Source organism: Syngnathus scovelli, chromosome 20, assembly GCF_024217435.2.
Source record: "Syngnathus scovelli strain Florida chromosome 20, RoL_Ssco_1.2, whole genome shotgun sequence".
Taxonomy (NCBI): domain Eukaryota; kingdom Metazoa; phylum Chordata; class Actinopteri; order Syngnathiformes; family Syngnathidae; genus Syngnathus; species Syngnathus scovelli.
In genome coordinates, this window is record NC_090866.1 from 9,123,868 (window position 1) to 9,144,056 (window position 20,189).

At 40.3% G+C, this 20,189-nt stretch overlaps 2 protein-coding genes across 8 annotated transcripts in view; one reads left to right on the plus strand and one right to left on the minus strand.

Annotated features, from left to right (window-relative positions):
- Positions 1–20,189, plus strand: part of LOC125990272 (regulator of G-protein signaling 6) — a 91,155-nt gene that overhangs the window by 52,657 nt on the left and 18,309 nt on the right. The gene's annotated exons all lie outside the window — the stretch shown is intronic.
- Positions 1–20,189, minus strand: part of lama2 (laminin, alpha 2) — a 66,568-nt gene that overhangs the window by 28,479 nt on the left and 17,900 nt on the right. For 4 of the 7 annotated variants that reach the window (XM_049757172.2, XM_049757169.2, XM_049757170.2 and 1 more), the window contains exons 9-24: positions 19,517–19,695; positions 19,343–19,442; positions 18,786–18,843; positions 18,209–18,311; positions 17,864–18,004; positions 17,156–17,320; positions 11,846–11,947; positions 9,947–10,158; positions 9,750–9,861; positions 9,550–9,663; positions 8,010–8,137; positions 5,865–5,951; positions 3,775–3,986; positions 1,491–1,597; positions 991–1,263; positions 430–610 (exon numbers count right to left, since the gene is read on the minus strand). In XM_049757172.2, the coding sequence (XP_049613129.2) occupies positions 430–610; positions 991–1,263; positions 1,491–1,597; positions 3,775–3,986; positions 5,865–5,951; positions 8,010–8,137; positions 9,550–9,663; positions 9,750–9,861; positions 9,947–10,158; positions 11,846–11,947; positions 17,156–17,320; positions 17,864–18,004; positions 18,209–18,311; positions 18,786–18,843; positions 19,343–19,442; positions 19,517–19,695 (2,274 nt within the window). The remainder of the gene's footprint in view (positions 1–429; positions 611–990; positions 1,264–1,490; positions 1,598–3,774; positions 3,987–5,864; positions 5,952–8,009; positions 8,138–9,549; positions 9,664–9,749; positions 9,862–9,946; positions 10,159–11,845; positions 11,948–17,155; positions 17,321–17,863; positions 18,005–18,208; positions 18,312–18,785; positions 18,844–19,342; positions 19,443–19,516; positions 19,696–20,189) is intronic. The other 3 variants (XM_049757175.2, XM_049757174.2, XM_049757173.2) reach the window with 1 other exon arrangement.

Sequence of the window (20,189 nt, forward strand, 5' to 3'; positions counted from 1 at the left end):
GTACATGCACCTGGTTCACGAGTACCAACCGTCACATTTCTAGTAAGATATTTAACTTCCCACTTGTCTCGCAGTAAATTAGCCGTGCCGTGAAATAAACACAAACATCTTGTTCATCAAAGCAAATAAATCCAAAGCTTCTCATTTGTGATGACGCTGTGTGACTAAGCTGGCTGTGTTTGGTGCTGCTTGTTCTTGGCTCTCGATTGTGCTTGGCATCCTTGACATCTTGCATAAGGAGATATGAAGCGCTATTCATAGTCGCCACTCTTAATCCTCATTTTAGGCCAGTGTAAATAGAGTTTAGCACACCTGCTCCCTGCGGTGTTGAATATTTGGAGGGTATGATCCATACATCTTAGTATCTCAAATTATTTGGGTGATTTCAAAACAAACAAAATATTTCCCGTCAATCTAGCTCATGCTTACGTGTACACCCCCCCTCCTGGAAGTTGAAGAATCCTCGTGAGCAGCGGTCACATTTCGGTCCGGTGACACCCGGCTGGCATCGACACTGACCGTTTTCGTCACAGTCAAACGATTTCGATCCAAAGGAGTTACAGTGACACGGCACGCACTGTCCACCTGTGGCCAGGCCGTACGTTTGAGCCTGAAGATAAAAACAGGCAAGGTGAGAAGATAGGGTGAGACCTCTGAAGGATTTAATGTGTAGCAAAATTCACTGCACGCTGGATTGTCTACAGCTCTGTGTACGCTGTATATAAATAACATTACACATAAAATAAAAACAAGGCCCTATTTAGTAGGTCCTATTAGGTCTTCCAACTGGGTCAGGCCACAACCAAAGGTCACTCAAATGAACACGTCAAAGGCACACAACAAGATTTGGACATTTGCAACCTCAACTCAAAGATCTTTAGTAAGTGCGTGAGTTTCTTAGAAATAAATACTAAGGTCACCCATGTTAATCAAAACTGCAAATCTCAATATTCACTCAACCATGCCATCGTCACTCCCGTGCAGTTTTACCGCCGCACTGGGCCAGTAGGCCCCACGAGGGCAACCCCCTGAGCGAGCCGGGCCGCCCCATCTTCTCTGCACGGCCTCCACGGGGACGCGCTCCACCGGGCGTCGCGTCTCCCGTCTCTCGTAACCTTGGCGACGCTGGTCGCAACGCGTGCCCGCAAATCCCGGGCGACACAGACAGCGGCCCTCAAGGTCGCAGTGTTGAGAGACGGAGCCCAGGTGGGTGCAACGGCAGGCCACGCACTCGTGACGCTCACCGTCCCACCAGTAATTAGGCTGGACCAATCGTAATACAGATCATCAAAATAAAAAAATAAATAACGTAAATAAAATAAATAATTAAAATAATTAAAATAAATAAATAAAATAAATAAAATAAATAAAATAAATAAAATAAATAATTAAATTAAAAAATTAAAACGGAAACAAGATCCAAATGTACTTCCTGTGATAATACAATAACAATAAAAAAAAAATGTGAGAGACACTGCCAAAAGACTTACCAAGCAATCATCACAATGGCGTCCAACCACATTTTCCCTGCACTGGCACCGCCCGCTCTCCTTATTGCAGACTTGTGAGATGGAACCATTAATATGGCAACGGCACGCTGCAACAGGAAGAGAAGAGTCATAATTTGCGTCAATTATTTGGAATTGAAGAGTTCACTTCACACTACTTTAATGCGCTTAAAGTCGTCTGCGGGATTAGCTGTTGACATCCACTTAATTATAACGCTAAGCATAGCGGCTCTCTTTCTAAATCAAGTCTTAAGGCTAGAAGTGTCTTTATTTTTGAAATATGACGAATCGAGTCTATTTATGAATATTTTCTTCAGCCTATTTTCCAAGGCTGAAAAGTAGCGAAAAGCGAATGTTTACTTTGGAATCTGCGGGGGGGCAATTTAAAATTGCTTCTATATTATAATAAACAAGCACCATAAAGTTGCTTGAGGCAAATATTTTCTATTCAGGCTTAATATTATTCAGCAGAGGAACAAGATTCCATTCAGAATGACTTATCACTTCATTCTATGTCTTTTCAATCGAATATAAATCTTTTGTGATTCTTATTTCAAAATAAAATCTTCACGGCCATATTTCCTTTTTGATAAAAAAAAGTTAAATTCTAAAAGACGAAGGAAATGTGCTTATTTAAAAATGTTATCAACTTTAAGTTCATCCAAGAGTTGTTGCTGCTGTTTTGGTTAGCAACAGAGTCCAAATAAGTTAATCATTTCACTTTTTTAATATCTGCCCAGTTTGCCCCATAACTTTATTTAAACTCCTGTGCGATTAAGTTGTACTGCAGAAACTTCAAAAACACACACACCAATCAGAAGCGCAATTAAAAGCCGGAGCGTCACAACTTCCATCTGGCAAATGAGGTTGTCACACACGAATAAAAAAAAAATCTATCTAAAGAAAAAGTAGCTCGCCTCACATTGCCATACACTCGCTCGTCTCTTACTCGATGCAAAGCAGACAGACGGACGGACCTGAGTGTGGGCTGAGAAAGTGACGGGGATGGAAAAAAAAAAAAAAAAAAGGCTCCAGCAGATGTCCACACTCACACAGAGAAAGACACATCAATCAGAACACGACATTTGGGCTTTACACACAAATGCAACCAGGCAGACATTACACACGCACACCTACACATCCAAACATGCAAATGACGACAAAAGCATACAAGTGCACGTATATGAAAAAAAAAAAAAAACTTCACACACTCGCTCGCTCAGTCTCTCTCCCCTCTGGTTTCACCCTTTGGGGGGACCATCTGGACTCCATTCTGTCAGTCGCCACAATGCGAGCCTTGTTGTGGTCTGAAATGTGGGCTTTTTCTGCAATTTTTTTTTTTCTCCTTTGATGAAGTGGATAATCATGTTTGCATAATGTTAGGAACACTCTTAAAGGGCCATTATGACTGTCAACCCAAATAAATGTATGAGGACAGTAAAAGCTACAAAAGAAATAACTCGTTTTCAAATCAGATGAGGAAAAACTGGTCAAATATTTAAAAAAAAAAAAAAACATTATTAAAAGTGACGACAATTTGCAATTCTAGTAATGACACACGAATTTGATGCACAATTTTGTATCTGGCAGTTTGACACCCGTGATCTACATCATTAAATCAAAGGGAGGAACCTTTTACGTATCCACGTCTACATTTCTACCTCACCATGTCTAGAAGACCTTTCTCGAAATGAAAAATAGTTGGTCTTATATTGTTATCGAATTGAATCCTCAGACACATCATTCCAGGCTCACTTTAAAAAAAAAAAAAAAGAATGAAACCATGCGTTAATGTCAACCGTCGGGATTTGAAATCTAACCTCAAAACAAACCAAAAAAAACTGTGGCATTTTTACAGTCTAATGGAACACAAATGGACATGCCCTCAACTCTGCGGCGCCACTCAATAAAATTCATTAAGACTTGGAGTGATAAAGAGAGCCAGAAAGAGCGAAAGAGAGTTATTGTCTTTTAATAATTCCTGCTAGTCTTTTGTCATTTGCACGGGATCAATAAGAAACCTCCATCTCCAAGACATGAGCAGCCAATCAGCATTGGAGTAGTGCCATAGATCAGGCCGATCAATCAATAACCATTTAGCCTGGGTGGAAGGAAAACGGCTACACAACAAAGAACTATCAAATATTCATTAATAGTCAAATAGTTTTTGTGCTTTACCCGCCCATCACTAGTAGGAGGTGGGGGAGGGGGGGGGGGGGGGGTCGCATATCACTTATTGACAATTGGACAATTAACCAAAACTTACGCTGACAGTTTTTCGCAATGACAGCATCGCCGAAGAAGCCATCATCACAAGTGTCGCAAGCCACGCCGCCGTAACCATGACGACAGTGCAGACACCGGCCTGTGATTGGATCACAGCTGCCGGGTGTAGACAGGTCCAGGTTACCGTTGCAATCGCAGGGTTGGCAGGAACCTCCCGGGATTGCGGGTTGTCCGAAATACCCGTTGGAGCATCTGGGAGGAAGCGAAACCGAGGAATAAAACAAAGCGAAATTGAGGGTAGGTGATATTGATAGAGGGGGGGGGGGGGAGATAAGAGGAGAAGGGTCTTCAGATTGGAGAGAGAATTGAGTTTAGAGAGGAGAGACTGGGAAAGAGTCAAGAGCAGACAGCCATTATTACCGCTGACCCTCAATAGAGCTGCTTTATTAGCTTTTGTGTGTTTGTGTGTGTGTGTGTGTGCATGTGTGTAACGGCAAGGTAAAAAATTAGGAGGAAAAATATTAAGACTTTTATTTACTACTGTGCCCTGTTTCATTCTATTCCCATCCTGTTGAAGTTTTATTTTAAAAGAAGGTCAAGGGAAGGGACACTATTTATACTTGGATGAACGGAGACAATTTTGAATGTCTGGCATTTTAAAAATGTTTTTTTTTTTTTTTTGAAGACACAACATTTATAAGAACAATGTCAGACATAGCAGCACCACAATTGATGACCTTTTTATTTCCTCTCAACTTGTGCAATCAGGTGAGCCACCACCCAAAAAAGCAAATTGTATTCTGACCTTTATGGTGAATTAAATCGTAATGGCCCGGAGAAAGTTAACAAGGACATTTTGCCGATTTATCTGTCAGTGGATTCACTTGATAAAGACCACAGAGGCTACATTTGTCAACATTCCCGGAAAAAAACCCCCAAAACTTTATTTATTTATTAAATATCCTATTTAGTTCCCACTTCCTCTCAGTTTTTATCTGCCATTTTCATTCTTTGTCACTTTAAGTGTGTCAGCATTTTTTTCAACACTTAACACAGTTGACAACAACTAAATGGATCGCCCGCAATTTTGGTACCAGTCCAAATTCGTCACTGGTGTGTTCCGGAACAGGGACATCGACGAAGCCCATCTGCCATTAAAAGTAGTCTGGAATGGCAGCCAGTTATTTTGCCTCACCCCTTTGGCTGATGGTGTTTATAAAAAGACTAAAAGGGCAGACTTAGAGATTCTGCTGTGGGCAGCAGAGTCAGGAACGCAGACTATGCAGGGGGAGGGGGGGGGGGGCAACATAGCAACTGCAACTTATTGTATTTATACTCTATAAATACATTCTGAATATTACTACAATATTTCACCTTTTGTCCAATCCATCATGCCTAAAGGGGTTCGTCTGTATTTACTCCATGTGTCATCCAGCATGCAGACTAATACCCACAGTTAGGCAGACTTTTAATAGAACTACCGTAATGGCCCGAATATAAGATGACCCTGATTATAAACCGACCCCCTTTTTTTCAAGACTATTATTTTGCCTCATTCAAATCATGTGTCCATTTTCTATTATCTCTTCTCTTATTTTCTTCTCTTTTCTTTCTTACCGCTATTTTTTTATTTTTCTTCTTCGTGCTACCGCTATTTTTATTTTTATTCTTCGTGACCTGGGGAGTTAAGTTCAGAATTCGCTTTAAAGATATCTAGTGATGTGAATGGACCCCGAATGTAAGACAACCCCCACTTTTTCAGTCTTATTTCAATGCAAAAAAAAAACACCGTCTTATATTCGTGCCAATACGGTAATTTAATTTTGTCTTTATGTGCGGTGTAAGTGCGAATCAACTTTCTCTGTGTGTTTTGGGATGTCATGCAAATGAGGGTTTTACACAATACAGCTGACAACATACTGTCAGGAAGGCTTACACAAGCTGTCCATTACGAAGAAAGTTAGCTTCAAAGCGGGCGGGTAGCTTAAGAAGAGAAGACCTGACGGGCTATTATCGGATCACTGAGGATTTTTTGTAATTGATTGACTGCGACTGATGAGAGGAAAAGATACTTGAGGAAAACAACAATGAAGGGCAGCTCTTGAATCACGTATTAATACTTTGTGTTACCTGTCACATCTTGGTCCAGTGTATCCAAGCTCACATTGGTCACACAGAAGTTCTCCTTCCTCTCCAAGGTGGCAGGTTGGGCTGAAACTGTCGTCAAGACGCCCAAGTTGTTTATTGTTGATTCCGTGACGTTGTCCCACAGCAGAAAGCGGGACGGTGAGGAGGACGATAAGGACAAGAGGACAGAGATAGGTTAGGGCCATTGTTCGGATCCCTTGGATATACACTCCCGTGTCTCCACTTTCACTTGGATGTTCTCACGTTCACACTTGTAGCATGCTGGACACTCGGGTTTTACAAAAACTCTGCTCAAACTGTGCCCCAGATGGAGACTGAGTGAGTGAGACTGAGACCCTCCCACTTCCAGGGACTATAGATAGTTCTGTTGGATCAGGTTCCGAGCCCAGACTGGTTCATTAGCTGACGGTGTGGGCGCAACTGAGCCACGTACACAAAACAGAATAAATTCTCGTTCAATAGTGTTGCCAAATATTGTATTGCCACTGATTAATGAAATTTAGGACGTATTTGCAAAAAGATATACAAAAATAGATATGCAAATTGTGGCTCTAATGTAAGTCACTTGTGAGTCACTTTTACAATTTTTAACGATCAACTGTTGCTAAATAATGTAACCAAAATATTATGAACAGCTCGTGAACAGCTGAAGTGACGTCTACAACAATAAATAGTAACTGTCATATTTCTGTGAAAGTGCCAATTAAAATTTTAAGTTACCCAAAGGCAGAATATTGCTTTAATATACTGTATAATATTTTTTCAAAGGATGTAAATTAAAAACCGTATCAAACTGATCTCATTCGTGATGGATGGGAGAAGTAATTAAAAATAAACATAACATCAACTCATCAAGAAAAAAAACATAGCATCGGAGATGACTCTGATTAGAAAGGGGAAGAAAATTGAGATTGACATATATATATATATATACAGAAAATTATTGATTCATTTTCTTAAGAGCACAAGTAAACGAGATTAGATGGCGTGCCCGGTAACTGAGAGAAATAATTTGAAGCGTGCTTACGATGTCAGTAATTGAGCCCAGGTGGAAATGAAAAGCAACCACAACTGATTTCCGATTCATTTTCCTTAAATCACCGTACATTTGTTTTTTTTTTATATGCATTCATAAGATCTTTGACATTCTTACGAAGTGGAACAGTCTGCCTGGTTGACTGGCTGTTTGAGTGACAGGTTTCGGTGCAAGGGAATAGAGGGGCTATTTTTAAGGGGGGGGGGGGTAGGCCTGGCACTTCCAGGCTATTATTACTGCAAGGGGAGGTGAACGGGAAGATGGGAGGGGCCGGGGGCGGCAGACTGAAAGAGAGATGTGTCTCTCTTTAGCTCTGGAGAGGCAGTTCGGACAAGGCTAATCGCCACAGCATCATGAAAATTCTCAGCTGCTGTGTGGTAGGAGGGGGAGACGGTGTGTGATGTCATATAAAAAAGAATGCAAACTAAAATCCTCACTTATCATTATTTATGGTACCGTATTTTCTGCACTATAAGGCGCACCTTCAATGGATGTCCTATTTTAAAACTTTGTCCATATATAAGGCGCACCGGATTATAAGGCGCATAGAATAAATAAATCAATGTTGCGCAAACGTTAATGCAATCACAATATAGTAACACTCGAAATAGTGAAAACAATATATCAATAACTCAACGTTGCTCAAACGTTAATATCACACAACACACAAAATAAACACGTAAAGCTTATTTTAATAAGTTAGTCCTCATCCACGAACCCATATTGGCCCATATATAAGTTTGGAGGTTTTTTGGTGGGCCTTATAGTGCGGAAAACACGGTAATTAAAAATAGAGTAGGGGCAACACGCCAAGAGGTTTTAACTTCCTTCCTTTCAAAGGATGGAGTCACCAGATTTTCGGGTGGATCTTCGATGACATTTACGCCAACTGCTCTGTTGATATTTGAGCTCAACAACCAGGCAGCGGCTGTTTTTCTGTGATGCTTAAAAAAAAAAGACAAAAGAAAAAAAAAGGGCAGAGAAGATGAGAAGTCCAAGAAGGAATCGAGTGCCACTCAAAGGTCAGGAGGGATAGATTGAGTCATTTGATGGCAATTTTTAGAATTAGCCGCAGTGTCGAGATAACTTACTTGTTACTGGGCAAATTGAGAGGGCAGGCGCACGGCTGACAATCTGTAGCTGACCCGTGGGTGGCATCGCCGTAGTAACCGGGCTGGCACGTCTCACAGTGGGGGCCTGCGGTGTTGTGGGAACAATCCTGGAGTAAATATAAAATAAAGGTCACATTAGTGATTCCCAACTATGGTAAAAAAAAATCATTAAAGATGATGATCACCTAAAATGATCCAATTTGTGTTTATATATTAACACAAAGTATTATTTTTGTATATTTTCTATTTTGGGGGCAAAGGTCAAGGGTTAATAGAATCACAAAAAGCTCTCAAAGAGCGACACAAAGGTTTCTTCTATCAGATGCTTTTCACAGATCATTATGAGGCCGGCAGCCGAAAGGATAAACATACCGGAGGAACCGAAGGTTAATGATGTGGTACGGGATGAGCATCGGATCGCCTTTTGTTACCATAGTAACCAAGCACTTAGGGCCTCAATGAGATGAGCCAGAACTTTGTAACCGACGTGCTTCATAATCAAGCAGCAAATCGGAGTATTAGCGAAAGTCAAACACGGTGCTAATTCAATTTAGAAAATGCTTTCATCACTTGCACTGCTTAGAAATAATTGTCACACTCTGCATTTTCATTTATACGGCAACGATAAAATACAGTTCCCCTTTTCCTGATGTATAAAAAAACGGGAAATGATTCTTTTAAAGCGTATTTATGTATGTTCCAGTACATTTCCTCTTTCAATCAAATATCTCGACACAAGCACACGCTGCGTTAACCTGCAGAGTCGCAAGAATATTCAAGTCACTCTGCTTTGAGCATCTATTGCTCTGTCAATCACTGTGGTGGAATATGTAAAACATGCGCATATGTGTGTGATTAACTGTCAAACCATCTCACACCTGATACGAGGTGTGGTTGAGCGAGTACCGTATTTTCCGCACTATAAGGCGCACCTAAAAACCTCCAATTTTCTCAAAAGTAGCCTTATAATCAGGTGCGCCTTATATATGGACCAATATCGAGCCACTACAGCAGGCGTGTCCAAAGTCTGGCACGAGGGCCAAATGTATATATCTTATATATGGACAAAGTTTTAAAATGGGCCATTCGTTGAAGGTGCGCCTTATAATCCAGTGCGCTTTATATATGGACAAAGTTTTCAAATGGGCCATTCATTGAAGATGCGCCTTATAATCCAGTGCGCCTTATATATGGACAAAGTTTTAAAATGGGCCATTAATCCGGTGCGCCTTATAGTGCAGAAAATACGGTAAAAAAAAAAAAAACACCCACCAAGCTGCCATGATGTTTGTCAAATAGCGTTTAGATGGCGCCTGTTTCTTTTTGGAAGTAGTTTTGTAGTAATGTGTGGCTCATTAGGGACAGGTGAGCTATTTATTTTCCAACACTTGCTCTGAAGGTGTTTATTGCCTTGAGAGGACTGCTATTCGATACTGTGATGTATACGCCTCAATTCATCGGCCCTGAATTACGTTATTCCTTCGGCAGTAGAATTCAAAAGGGGGAAAAAATATTTTACCAGGCAGTGTCCTGTGATTTGGTGGCATTGTGTGGCATGACCGTGACATTGACACGCTTCACACACGCCATTGTATAAGTTTCCATCCACTCGTCGGAATCCAGCGACACAAGCCTAAAATAAATGTGAGGTTGATTATTTTCTTGCCATAGTTTCTCTGTAATTTATATTAAGAATGATTTCCCTTTAAACGTGTTTACCTCACATGACGTTCCAGCATACCCGGGAGGACACGGGCACATTTCGACAGCCGATGCTGTTCTTTCTCCTTTGGCAAATGGATGACCTACTTGCATGGAGAATAAGTGGAGTCTAAACAAACACAAAATATTTCAAACTATTAAATCCATCATTTATTAAAGCTAATTATTGAGTGGTGGCGTTCCTGTTCCTGTACCTGTACACAGCACTTGGTTCGGTACTGTAAGAGGCTCTGACCATCAGTCTGGTCATGTTTGCCAAGACGCTCATAAAGTCCCTGCGACTGATTGGTTGAGCAGTATCGGAAATCAGGAAGTTCTCAGGAAGGAGAGCGATCCTGTTGGTACTCGGTGAAGTCGGATATACGGGTCGTCCGTACCTTCTGTCCATAATCTTGATCCCAGCACCCTGCCAGAGAGTAATCTTATTTTAGAGCTACAAATTCTGATCATATTCACAAACAGATTTGACAAAATGGAATTTAGCTTTCTGTTTGACCATCTCTTGTTGAGCAGAGATCAATGGCATGTAGCGGTTAACGCAGAGTGACAAGCGCTGATGGAGAGCGAAGGGAGGGACAACGTGAGCCCGCCGTGCCAATAAGCCATTAAATAACAACTAATTGAGAAAGGAAATGGAAGGCACAAAGGGAGACGGATAGCTGAAGTTGTGCTGAGGTGGACGCATATGCTGCTTACGGTTTATGGGCCGAGGGACGGAAGAGAGGAACTACAATTGCAATCTAGAACATTCAAACACACTAGTCTACTGGAAATAATGGACTATTGAAAGACATATATGCAGCAGATAGACAAGTGTGGCCTAATTTATGTATGTTTTTATTTATTTTTTATTTTTTTGTCTCATTCAAGTAGGCAGTGTCATGGTTTTTTTTTTAGAAAAAAAACACATGACTCATTTTCCATGTTAGTAAATTAAAAATCTATACATCTACCGTATTTTCCGGACTATAAGGCGCTCCTAAAAAATATATATGGACCAAATTCCTAAATTTAAACTGGCCCGAAGCATTGTGTCATGAAATCAATCATAGGTCACCCGCTGAAGACTATGAATCATGAATCAAAAAGACTATGGATCATTATTTATTATTTGTTGCGTCTGACATTGAAATAAAAAAGATAAAATGGAGAATGATTTGATTTGGATTAAAAATCTGACATGATGCATTAATGGTGCGCCTTATAGTCCAGTGCGCCTTATATAAGGACAAAGTTTTAAAACGGGCCACTCATTGAAGGTGCGCCTTATAGTCCGGAAAATACGGTATTTATAATATAATGCAAAACTGACAAACTGTGACTAATTTGTACATAGTAGAAATTTGAGTGATGGTCATGAGTTGAGGAAATATGATACTTTTGTTTGTGTCACAGTTAATCGAGGTACTAAATTATTTATCATTACAGCATAACACTGAAAGGCCACAAGACAAGAATTAAAGTACTGTAATTATCTTTTTATTTGATTTGCGGAACCACGGTGGTTAGCACGTCTGCCGCAGTGTCTGAGTGGTTTTCTCCATTCCAGTGTCGTCCAACATCTCCAAAACACATTTTTAAATTACTTTAAATCCTTCGTAGAGTAAATGTGAGTATGAATGGCCATGTATGAAAGAATCGGAGATGCTTGCAATGCATATGTTAGCGTGCTTGTTGGTGACTGTCAGAAAAATACGGCATGTCTGGCGGATTGACTGCCGAGAGACAGACAGCAAAGAGAGAGACAGCGAGCAGCTTGACAGCATGTAGGTGGTTGGTTATTGTCATCGTTCCGAGCAGCTTTTTGTTGACAACAAGGCCGACACTTGTATTCCTCCTCCTCCTCGCAGTCTGTCACGCTCACTGACATGTCTTTAAATAACATTAGCTGATTCTACATCTTTCACTTTTTCCATACCTTTGTTTTTCATTTCATTTTATTTACTCAAATATTTAAATTGCAAGTCGTGTGCATGCATCCAGAGAATAAAACTTATCCAGTGGTTATAGTAACAATTGTGGGAGCAGACGTTTAAAAATACTCCATGAAGAAATAATAATTAATATATTTTTTTGTTTTTTTTAACACTTACCTCAATGATAAGGTCTGGCTCTGAAGTGACTCTAATACCCTGTTCCTGCTGATCTATAGTGTAAGACACAGTGTACACCATGGTGCCTCCATATGCGGGTAGCTGGGGAAAAAAAATACAACAAAAAATGTAAACACATTTTTTTTTTCAATTATAAGACAAAAAAGAAGTCTGTGGAAAAAAAAAAAAGCAATGTGCTGAAACATCCCTCAAAAAAATCTTGGCATTGGATTCCCAATTGCCGTGCATTGTCTGTTTATTAGCAGGATTTGCTGATTCGGCATTTTTGACGATGCCAATAACAGGAGAAATAATGTCTTGTAAATCCTAGCCATTAAGAAAACAAATATTTAATTACATGCTTTAATGCTTGATATTAAAATGCAGACACGGTGGACTGCTGGAGCATGAATATCATCATCTCTGAAAATAATTAGGATATGTCGCATATGAAGCCTTAGCGCTCACAATACTATATTTTAACTCAAAGTTCCAAAGTTGTAAACCCAACTAGTGATTGATGTTTTGTCATTCACAAATCTTTATATACTGTATAAACGCAATAAGAGGATTTCTGTCAACGATACAAAATCGGCTTTACGGTAGATCGCACAACGCTGTGTCAGCATCATGGCGGAATTCATTCCTCTCTCCGCAACCTCAACCGTCATACAAAGGCGTAAGACGGCCATAAAACCAGATAGAAACGGACAATGTTGGGGATGAGCAAAAAAAAACTGTACGGGAAAGTTGCAGGGGGGATATAGAAGTGGATTTAATACCTCTATAAACCTCTTCCATCTTTTGCACTCATTCTTAGACCTGGAGGAGGAATCACCTATTTCACAGCTGAATGAAAACACACACACACACTGTACTGACCATTTTATTGACTAACACTTATTCTCTATCTAAGCCCATTTGCTGATTTGGACTCTGGACAGCAGTAAAATCATAGTTGAAAGGCATTGTCGAGCTAGCGTGAAGGGGTTGCATCATCTCCCTCACGATTAACCAACGTGCCCTCCAGTATGGATGTACCATCTAATCAAATGGAGACAGCACTTAATAGTGGTGCTGTGAACGTACACAACAAAACACAAGACGACAAATTGGCTATTACCGTAATAGTGTGAATGCTGATACAAGACTATAAAACCGATAACCCCCCCGAAAAAATTTATATACCGTATTTTCCGGACTATAAGGCGCACCGGACTATAAGGCGCACCTTCGATGAATGGCCCATTTTAAAACTTTGTCCTTATATAAGGCGCACCAGACTATAAGGCGCACAATTAATGCATCATGTCAGATTTTTAATCCAAATTAAATCATTCTCCATTTTATCTTTTTTTATTTCAACGTCAGACGCAACAAATTACTTTAGCATCACAAAATGATGATCCATAGTCTTTTTGATTCATGATTCATAGTCTTCAGCGGGCCACTTATCATTGATTTGATGACACAATGCTTTGGGCCAGTTTAAATTTAGGAATTTGGTTCATATATAAGGCGCACCAGACTATAAGGCGCACTTTCGGCTTTTTAGAAAATTGTAAGTTTTTAGGTGAGCCTTATAGTCCGGAAAATACGGTATATAAAACAGTTCATTAAATTCCATATATATATATTTGAGTGTTTTTCCAGGAATTCTAAGCATGTAGAAGGAAAAGAGTATCGTGTTCAATGCTCAGAACTTCCTCAATTTCAGCCATTGAATGCGGAAAGTAATCAAAGACTCTGCCATGGCAACCTAATGACCGAATCTCTGCACTGGGGAGAGGAAATAAGAGAGCCACCGTGGGGAGCAGAAAAGAGCAAGAAAAGCTGAAAGCATGGGGGCGAATGGAATTAGAGTGGACCGAAACAAAAGAACAATAGTGGCACTGACACACTGGCAGCTACAAAAGACATCAGCGCGATCCCCCTTGAGAGCTCACTAAGCCTGTTATTAACTCTGGTGACCGAAATAGAGAGGAAGAAGGTATCCTCCTTACGGTCAGAACCCCAATCAGAAAGTTCACGTACGAGGAAAGCACGGCTACTTGAGAAAAAGTATCTTTTTACATAAATGAACCCAACCGATATGGAATTGTAAAGCGTATGATTTTATCACTATGAGGACTTAATACTTGAGCAAGAGGAAGATCGTTAAGAACGCAGATGATGATTTAAAAAAAATTAAAAACAGTATTCTGCATAGGTGTCAAACCCGAGGCCCGGGGGCCAGATGCGGCCCTCCATATAATTTTACGCGGCCCTCCAAGATTTTGCATCGACTTTGTGTCATGACTAAAATTACAAATTGTCTTCACTTTAAAAAAATATTTTAAAATATTTGCAGTTTTTACTAGTCTCTGATTTCGAAACTTTCACTTTGTTGTATATAGAACATTTTGACAATCATAATGACCCTTCAAGAGAAACAATGCGGCCCGTGTCAAAAATTAATTTCAACCTTATAAAATTCATAAAATTAGTTTAGGCTTAATTTACTCCACCATGACTGAAGTTGACAAATTCTAACGTACAGGACTTCAATATGGCGTTGTAAAAAGTATTATATGATATCGACTACATCAAACCAGAGATCCCATAATTCTCCTAGACTGTATATTATGTTTCAGTGATGAATATATTTTTGAATAGTATCGGGAGTAATGATTTATTTTTCCGTGGGGACCGTAAGACTGACGTGCACACACTTTACAGACACACAAATGCGTTTGTGAGACAGCAAATTATTTGGCTGACAAAAAGCGGCACAAATCTAAAGTGATTGATGTAAGGCCGGCATTTCAGCCATGTAAGTGGTGAAAAAATGAAGAAGGAATGAGAGGAGAAAAGAAAGTGGAATGGAGCAAATCCATCTCATGCCATCGTGAGCAGATTGGGAGTGACGCCGCACACCAATGTCTCACACATCCATTCTCTTAAAGCTGGCGACGGCTTGCGATCTTGGCAGATAAACATTTTCTCACATAGGAAAAAAAAAAAGTGATTTCATTTATCAAACTGATCTGTCACAGGGACACGAACAGGAGCATGGTTCTGCCTTGTGTTTGCCTTGTTATTGGACAAGGCACCATGCTTGGAAGATAAATCTGATCCAAACAGTCACACTAACTTTAAATACTCTGACACGAAAGGCAATGTCGGGTTTTTTGCAGAGTTTATATTCAGTGAGGATCCATTTGGTTTGTCTCCATCTGTCACTCCTTTCCCAACAAGTGTCTGTCCTCATTCCTGCTTTTCCGCCTTTATTTGGAGTGACAGCAAATGTGTGCGTTTACAAGGTGGATGGAAGCAATTACCGTATTTCCCGCACTATAAGGCGCACCTAAAAAGCACCAATATTCTCAAAAGCCGACATTGTGCCTTATAATCCGGTGTGCCTTATATATGGACCAATATGGATTCGTGGATGAGGACTAATTTATTAAAGCAAGCTTTACAAGGTGGACGGAAGCAATTACTGTATTTTCCGCACTATAAGGCGCACCTAAAAACCTCCAATATTCCCAAAAGCCGACAGTGCACCTTATATATGGACCAATATGGATTCGTGGATGAGGACTAATTTATTAAAGTAAGCTTTACAAGGTGGATGGAAGCAATTACCATATTTTGCGCACTATAAGGCGCACCTAAAAACCTCCAATTTTCTCAAAAGCTGACAGTGTGCCTTATAATCCGGTGCGCCTTATATATGGACCAATATGGATTCGTGGATGAGGACTAATTTATTAAAGTAAGCTTCACGTTTGTGTGTTGTGTGATATTAACGTTTGAGCAACGTTGAGTTATTGATATATTGTTTTCACTAGTTCGAGTGTTACTATATTGCGATTGCATTAACGTTTGAGCAACGTTGAGTTATTTATTCTATGCACCTTATAATCCGGTGCGCCTTATATATGAACAAAATTTTAAAATCGGCCATTCATTGAAGGTGCGCCTTATAATCTGGTGCGCCTTATAGTGCGGAAAATACGGTAGTATACTTGACTACTGTGATGGTGTGATGTCATCAGCAGCCATTGTTTCTGACAGATAAGCATTCTTGTGAATGAGCACTTCTTGGACCTAGACAAGCAATAAAATACCCAACATGCTTTCTGGACCAATAAGCATCCACTAAGCGCACCGACGGGCCAATGAGCATCCTCGACTGGAACGACACAGCAGGTCATGCATGAATCGAGGGAATTGTCACGCATACACTTAGACGGCCACGGCTAGCTTGTCATTACACGAGTCACTTCAAATGACACGCTCGAAAGTAACGGGACTACGTTGTGTGTGTGTGCGTGTCAAGTCGGAGTATCTCTGTAACACGATCCTTGACTGAAGCAAATAATCACTTTTTCATAGCGTGTACACACAGACAGAGCAGACAGCGCCATTTGTTTCTCATGTTCAGATGAATCAGTTCTGCTTTCGATGCCTCGAAAAGACAATTATCGGACTGATAAGGGGTTGTGTATTTTTTTGTATCCCTTGAAAGTTCAGTACAGCCGCTCGCAGTTGAGAAGATGTTTTATTTCCAATGATATATACACAATCTGAACACACACAGCTCGAAGACAATGGAAGATAAATGACTCCGAATCCATAAGAGCCCCCGGGTTCCCCCCAATGGGATAGATTAAACTTCACTCCACAAGTCTTCAACTCTCACAATGATTGATTTGAAGTTTCTTATATGTGTCTGGATTCTTCTTTTTCTTTATTGGGTTGTTTTTCTCTTCCTTGTTGACGATTGTTTTGGTGGCTGTGTGACGTCAAGAGATTTTTTGTAGCTAAGGGGTGAGGATCTTTTTTTTTTTAGTAATTCGAAAGTATTTTAAGTGTCATTGAAACTTCCCAAAGCTTTGCAGGCTGAATCTTGGATCGTTTACTATTCGGAAACTCCAAAGGGAATTTCAAATTTTGAAGTTCAACAAACAAAACGATATTTATTCTAAAAGAGTGAGCGGGCTAAAGATGAGAAAGAACCGAGAGGAGATTCGAGAGGCATGATTAGGGAACAGGAGTTGAGAAAATGGGCGTCCTGGAGAGAGACGAGGGGGGCCCGCAAAACGAAACAAGGATGGAAGGATGGTCGGGGGAACGAAGAACAACTAAATGAAATGACAAGCCGGGAGCCCGCGGGCGGCGAAGTAATAAAATGCAGTCGGCAGTCTCTTCCTCCGAGCTATGACATCACAGGCTGTGGAAGAACAACTTCACAAGTACGGACTATTTGCCAGCACAAGTGTTACAAGTCTAATCATGTCTCCATTTGACAAAACATCTTCTCACCTTGTTTCCCAAATATGAGTCAGGTGTATTCCAGTAGTAAGCAGAACCAAGGCTTTCCGCAACATCTGCATGGTGGACACTTAGATATTGAGGTGTCACTCTGTGGATGGGCCACACGATTCGTCCAGAATCTCCGCTCAAGTACCAACCAGTCAGTGTGCTCTCCTGTATTAAAAAAAAAAAAAGTAATAATATACGGAAGACTTATTGGGCCTTAAAAGTTCTGATGTGTTTGGGTGTGAAGAACATGTCAGCCACACATCGGTCGTGCAATTAACCTGACCTTGGCTTCCCCTTTGGAACAGGCGTTCACTATCAGTGTCTAAATCGAAGCTGCCATTCTGTCAACGTTCCCCTCGTCCCATCACCGCCTGTCAGTCAGACTGTTTTCTTCCTTTCGCCTCTCGTTCCATCTCGTTTTTTTTTTTCCTGGTTTCTCTTAGGTCCTGAATTTACACTGTCCAGCTTGTTCAACTAAAACGGGTTCATCCCTTTCTCCAGTTTCTCTTTATATTCCTTTTTCTGTGTAATAATAACTTCACTTATCTTACTTAGCAGCTGTCTGTGTCTGCACTTGGATCCTAAACCGCCTTTTAGCACCCGCCGCGGATTCCTCCGCCTCCTCCCACCCCGAGTATAGAACAATGTTTGCTTGTGAAAGCCAGAACGGCAGATAATCCTAATCATAGTTTGTGTGCCATTTCTTACATTCTGATAAACCCACGTGGAGGCAGAGCACTGGCTCACTACGCCCATGCAAGAACATTTCTCGCAGCCGCGGGGATTGTCGCGCTGGAGATTGTAGAAGCCGAGTTTGCAGCGGCCGCAATTTGCTCCTTCCACGTTCTCCTGTTGAAAAAAACAAAAAAGACGATGAGGATGTAAGCAGAAAAGAAATGACATCCTATTTTTCCTCCTATGACTTCTTTATGTTTGCATTGAGCCACTGTGTCGAATAGAAACTGACACACTGTAATGGATAGTCTTATTTGTGTGTGTGTGTGTGTGTGTGTGTGTGTGTGTGTGTGTGTGTGTGTGAGGAGTGTGTTTGACCTTGCACAAGCAGGGTGAAGTACACGGGTCATTGTTGCTGCTTCCCTCAACGCTGCAGTTACACGGCTGACAGTCGGGGTAGCCCGTATAACCAATTGCACATCTAAAGATAAATGGATTTAATAACACCAAAGATGAACATGAGTATTAAAAAAAAAAAAAAAATTAAACTATAGATAAACAGCTGACCTTGCAAAACATGTGTAACATGCATCTCAGAGGAGACATTACGAATAATTAAGTGCCGACAGACGATTGGCTGTTAAAAATGAGTTGACGACAGTGCTTATTTTACAGGCCTTAATTGTTGGTTTACATGAAGATGATCTGATTTAAGGTGACGGAATAAATTTGAATAATTCCGCCCGCGTGAGGAAAATAATGCTATAAAAGAAAGGTTTTATTTGGTGAGCTTAAAAGGTCGTCTCAATTGAAGCTTGTTGGTAAATCATTCCAAGTTTTAATGAAAACTTTGAAGGCAATTTCCAAAGACTAATTGGAACAGACAACAGCTGAAAGGTTCAGCTCACCTGTCACTATCTGTGTGTGTCTGTGTGTGTGTGTGTGTGTGTGTTACCTGTCACATCGCAGGCCGCCAAAGCCTTCCTTACAACGGCATGACCCTGGTGGCTGGGCTGTCAGTCAAACACACGGACGCAAACACAAGCACACACATTTTTAAAAACAAGCGAGTAAGGGTGAAGTTGTTCTTTCTCTGAAGTGTATAAATCACAGTTTGGCACTAGAATTTATATATTTTTTTCAATATGATTTTTTTGTGAAAGAGTTATAAAAATATATATTTATTAAATAATTAACCAATTTGATTGAATTTGGATTTTGCTATAAAAAATTAACTTGAAAAATCACAGTTTGGCCCAGAATTTATTATTTTTTTAAATATGAATTTTTTTGTGAAAGCGAGTTATACAAATATATATTTCTTAACTATTTAATTTGGATTTTGCTATAAAAAAAAAAAGTGGACTTGAAAACATCCCAATAGAAATGCTTTCACCTACTTAACTTGAGTCTTTTCTTTTTTTTTTTAAATCACACACTGCACACAATAAAATATTATAAATCAACCAACAGATGTTTTTTTTCAAGGATTTTTTTTTTTCTTTTACTTACAAGACGTCGCCTTGCTTGCATCCTCAATACAACTTTGACCAATCGAACCATGCGAGTCACACGAGCAAGGAACGCAAGGGTTGTCATCCTCGGCGTCCACCTCGACAGAACGAAAACGATGAATATGAAGTCATTGACTCACCTAAGCTAATATTGAAATTCGACTTTACTTACTCCTGCAGGTCTGTAATAGCCGGTAACGCAAGTCTGGCAGTTGATCCCATCCGTGTTGTCACGGCATGAAATACACACCCCACCGCCTCGGTGCTGACCTTGGACATCCAGGCTGAGCGAAAGGTCAGCTACAGTCTGATTAAAGTAGCATTCGTCAGCCTTCCCGTGGCAGTTACATTCTAAAAGTAAGAACAGAAGTTATTAACACTTTTCGGCATTATAAACAACCCGGAAAGATGATTTGTGAATTCTAAATAGTCTGCTCGCAAGCGGAACAATTTTGCTTGTCGTCTATTTCTGGAAATATGTCTTATTGATTTTGTATATGCTTAGTTACTATCAATCCACACATTTCCACAAATTCTCTTCATTGATTTGTTGTTGGTGCATTCAAAGATTTAATGATCCAAAAAGAGGAACATTTTTGTTTATAAAATCTTCTGTTTGCGCAAAACTAAAAGGATGGTAGTTTTCATGGTTCTGTTTTGTTCATGGGCTGGAACGTCTCAACTTTTAAGTTGCAAATGGTTAGCAACCCTTCCAAGGATTTCCCCACTTCTAAATTAACTGTGATAGGGTCCAGCTGACCCATGACCCTAATCAGGACAAGCACTGTAGAACATTGTTGAAGGGATGTAAAGACTGATTTCCATGCATATGTGTTTTGTCATTA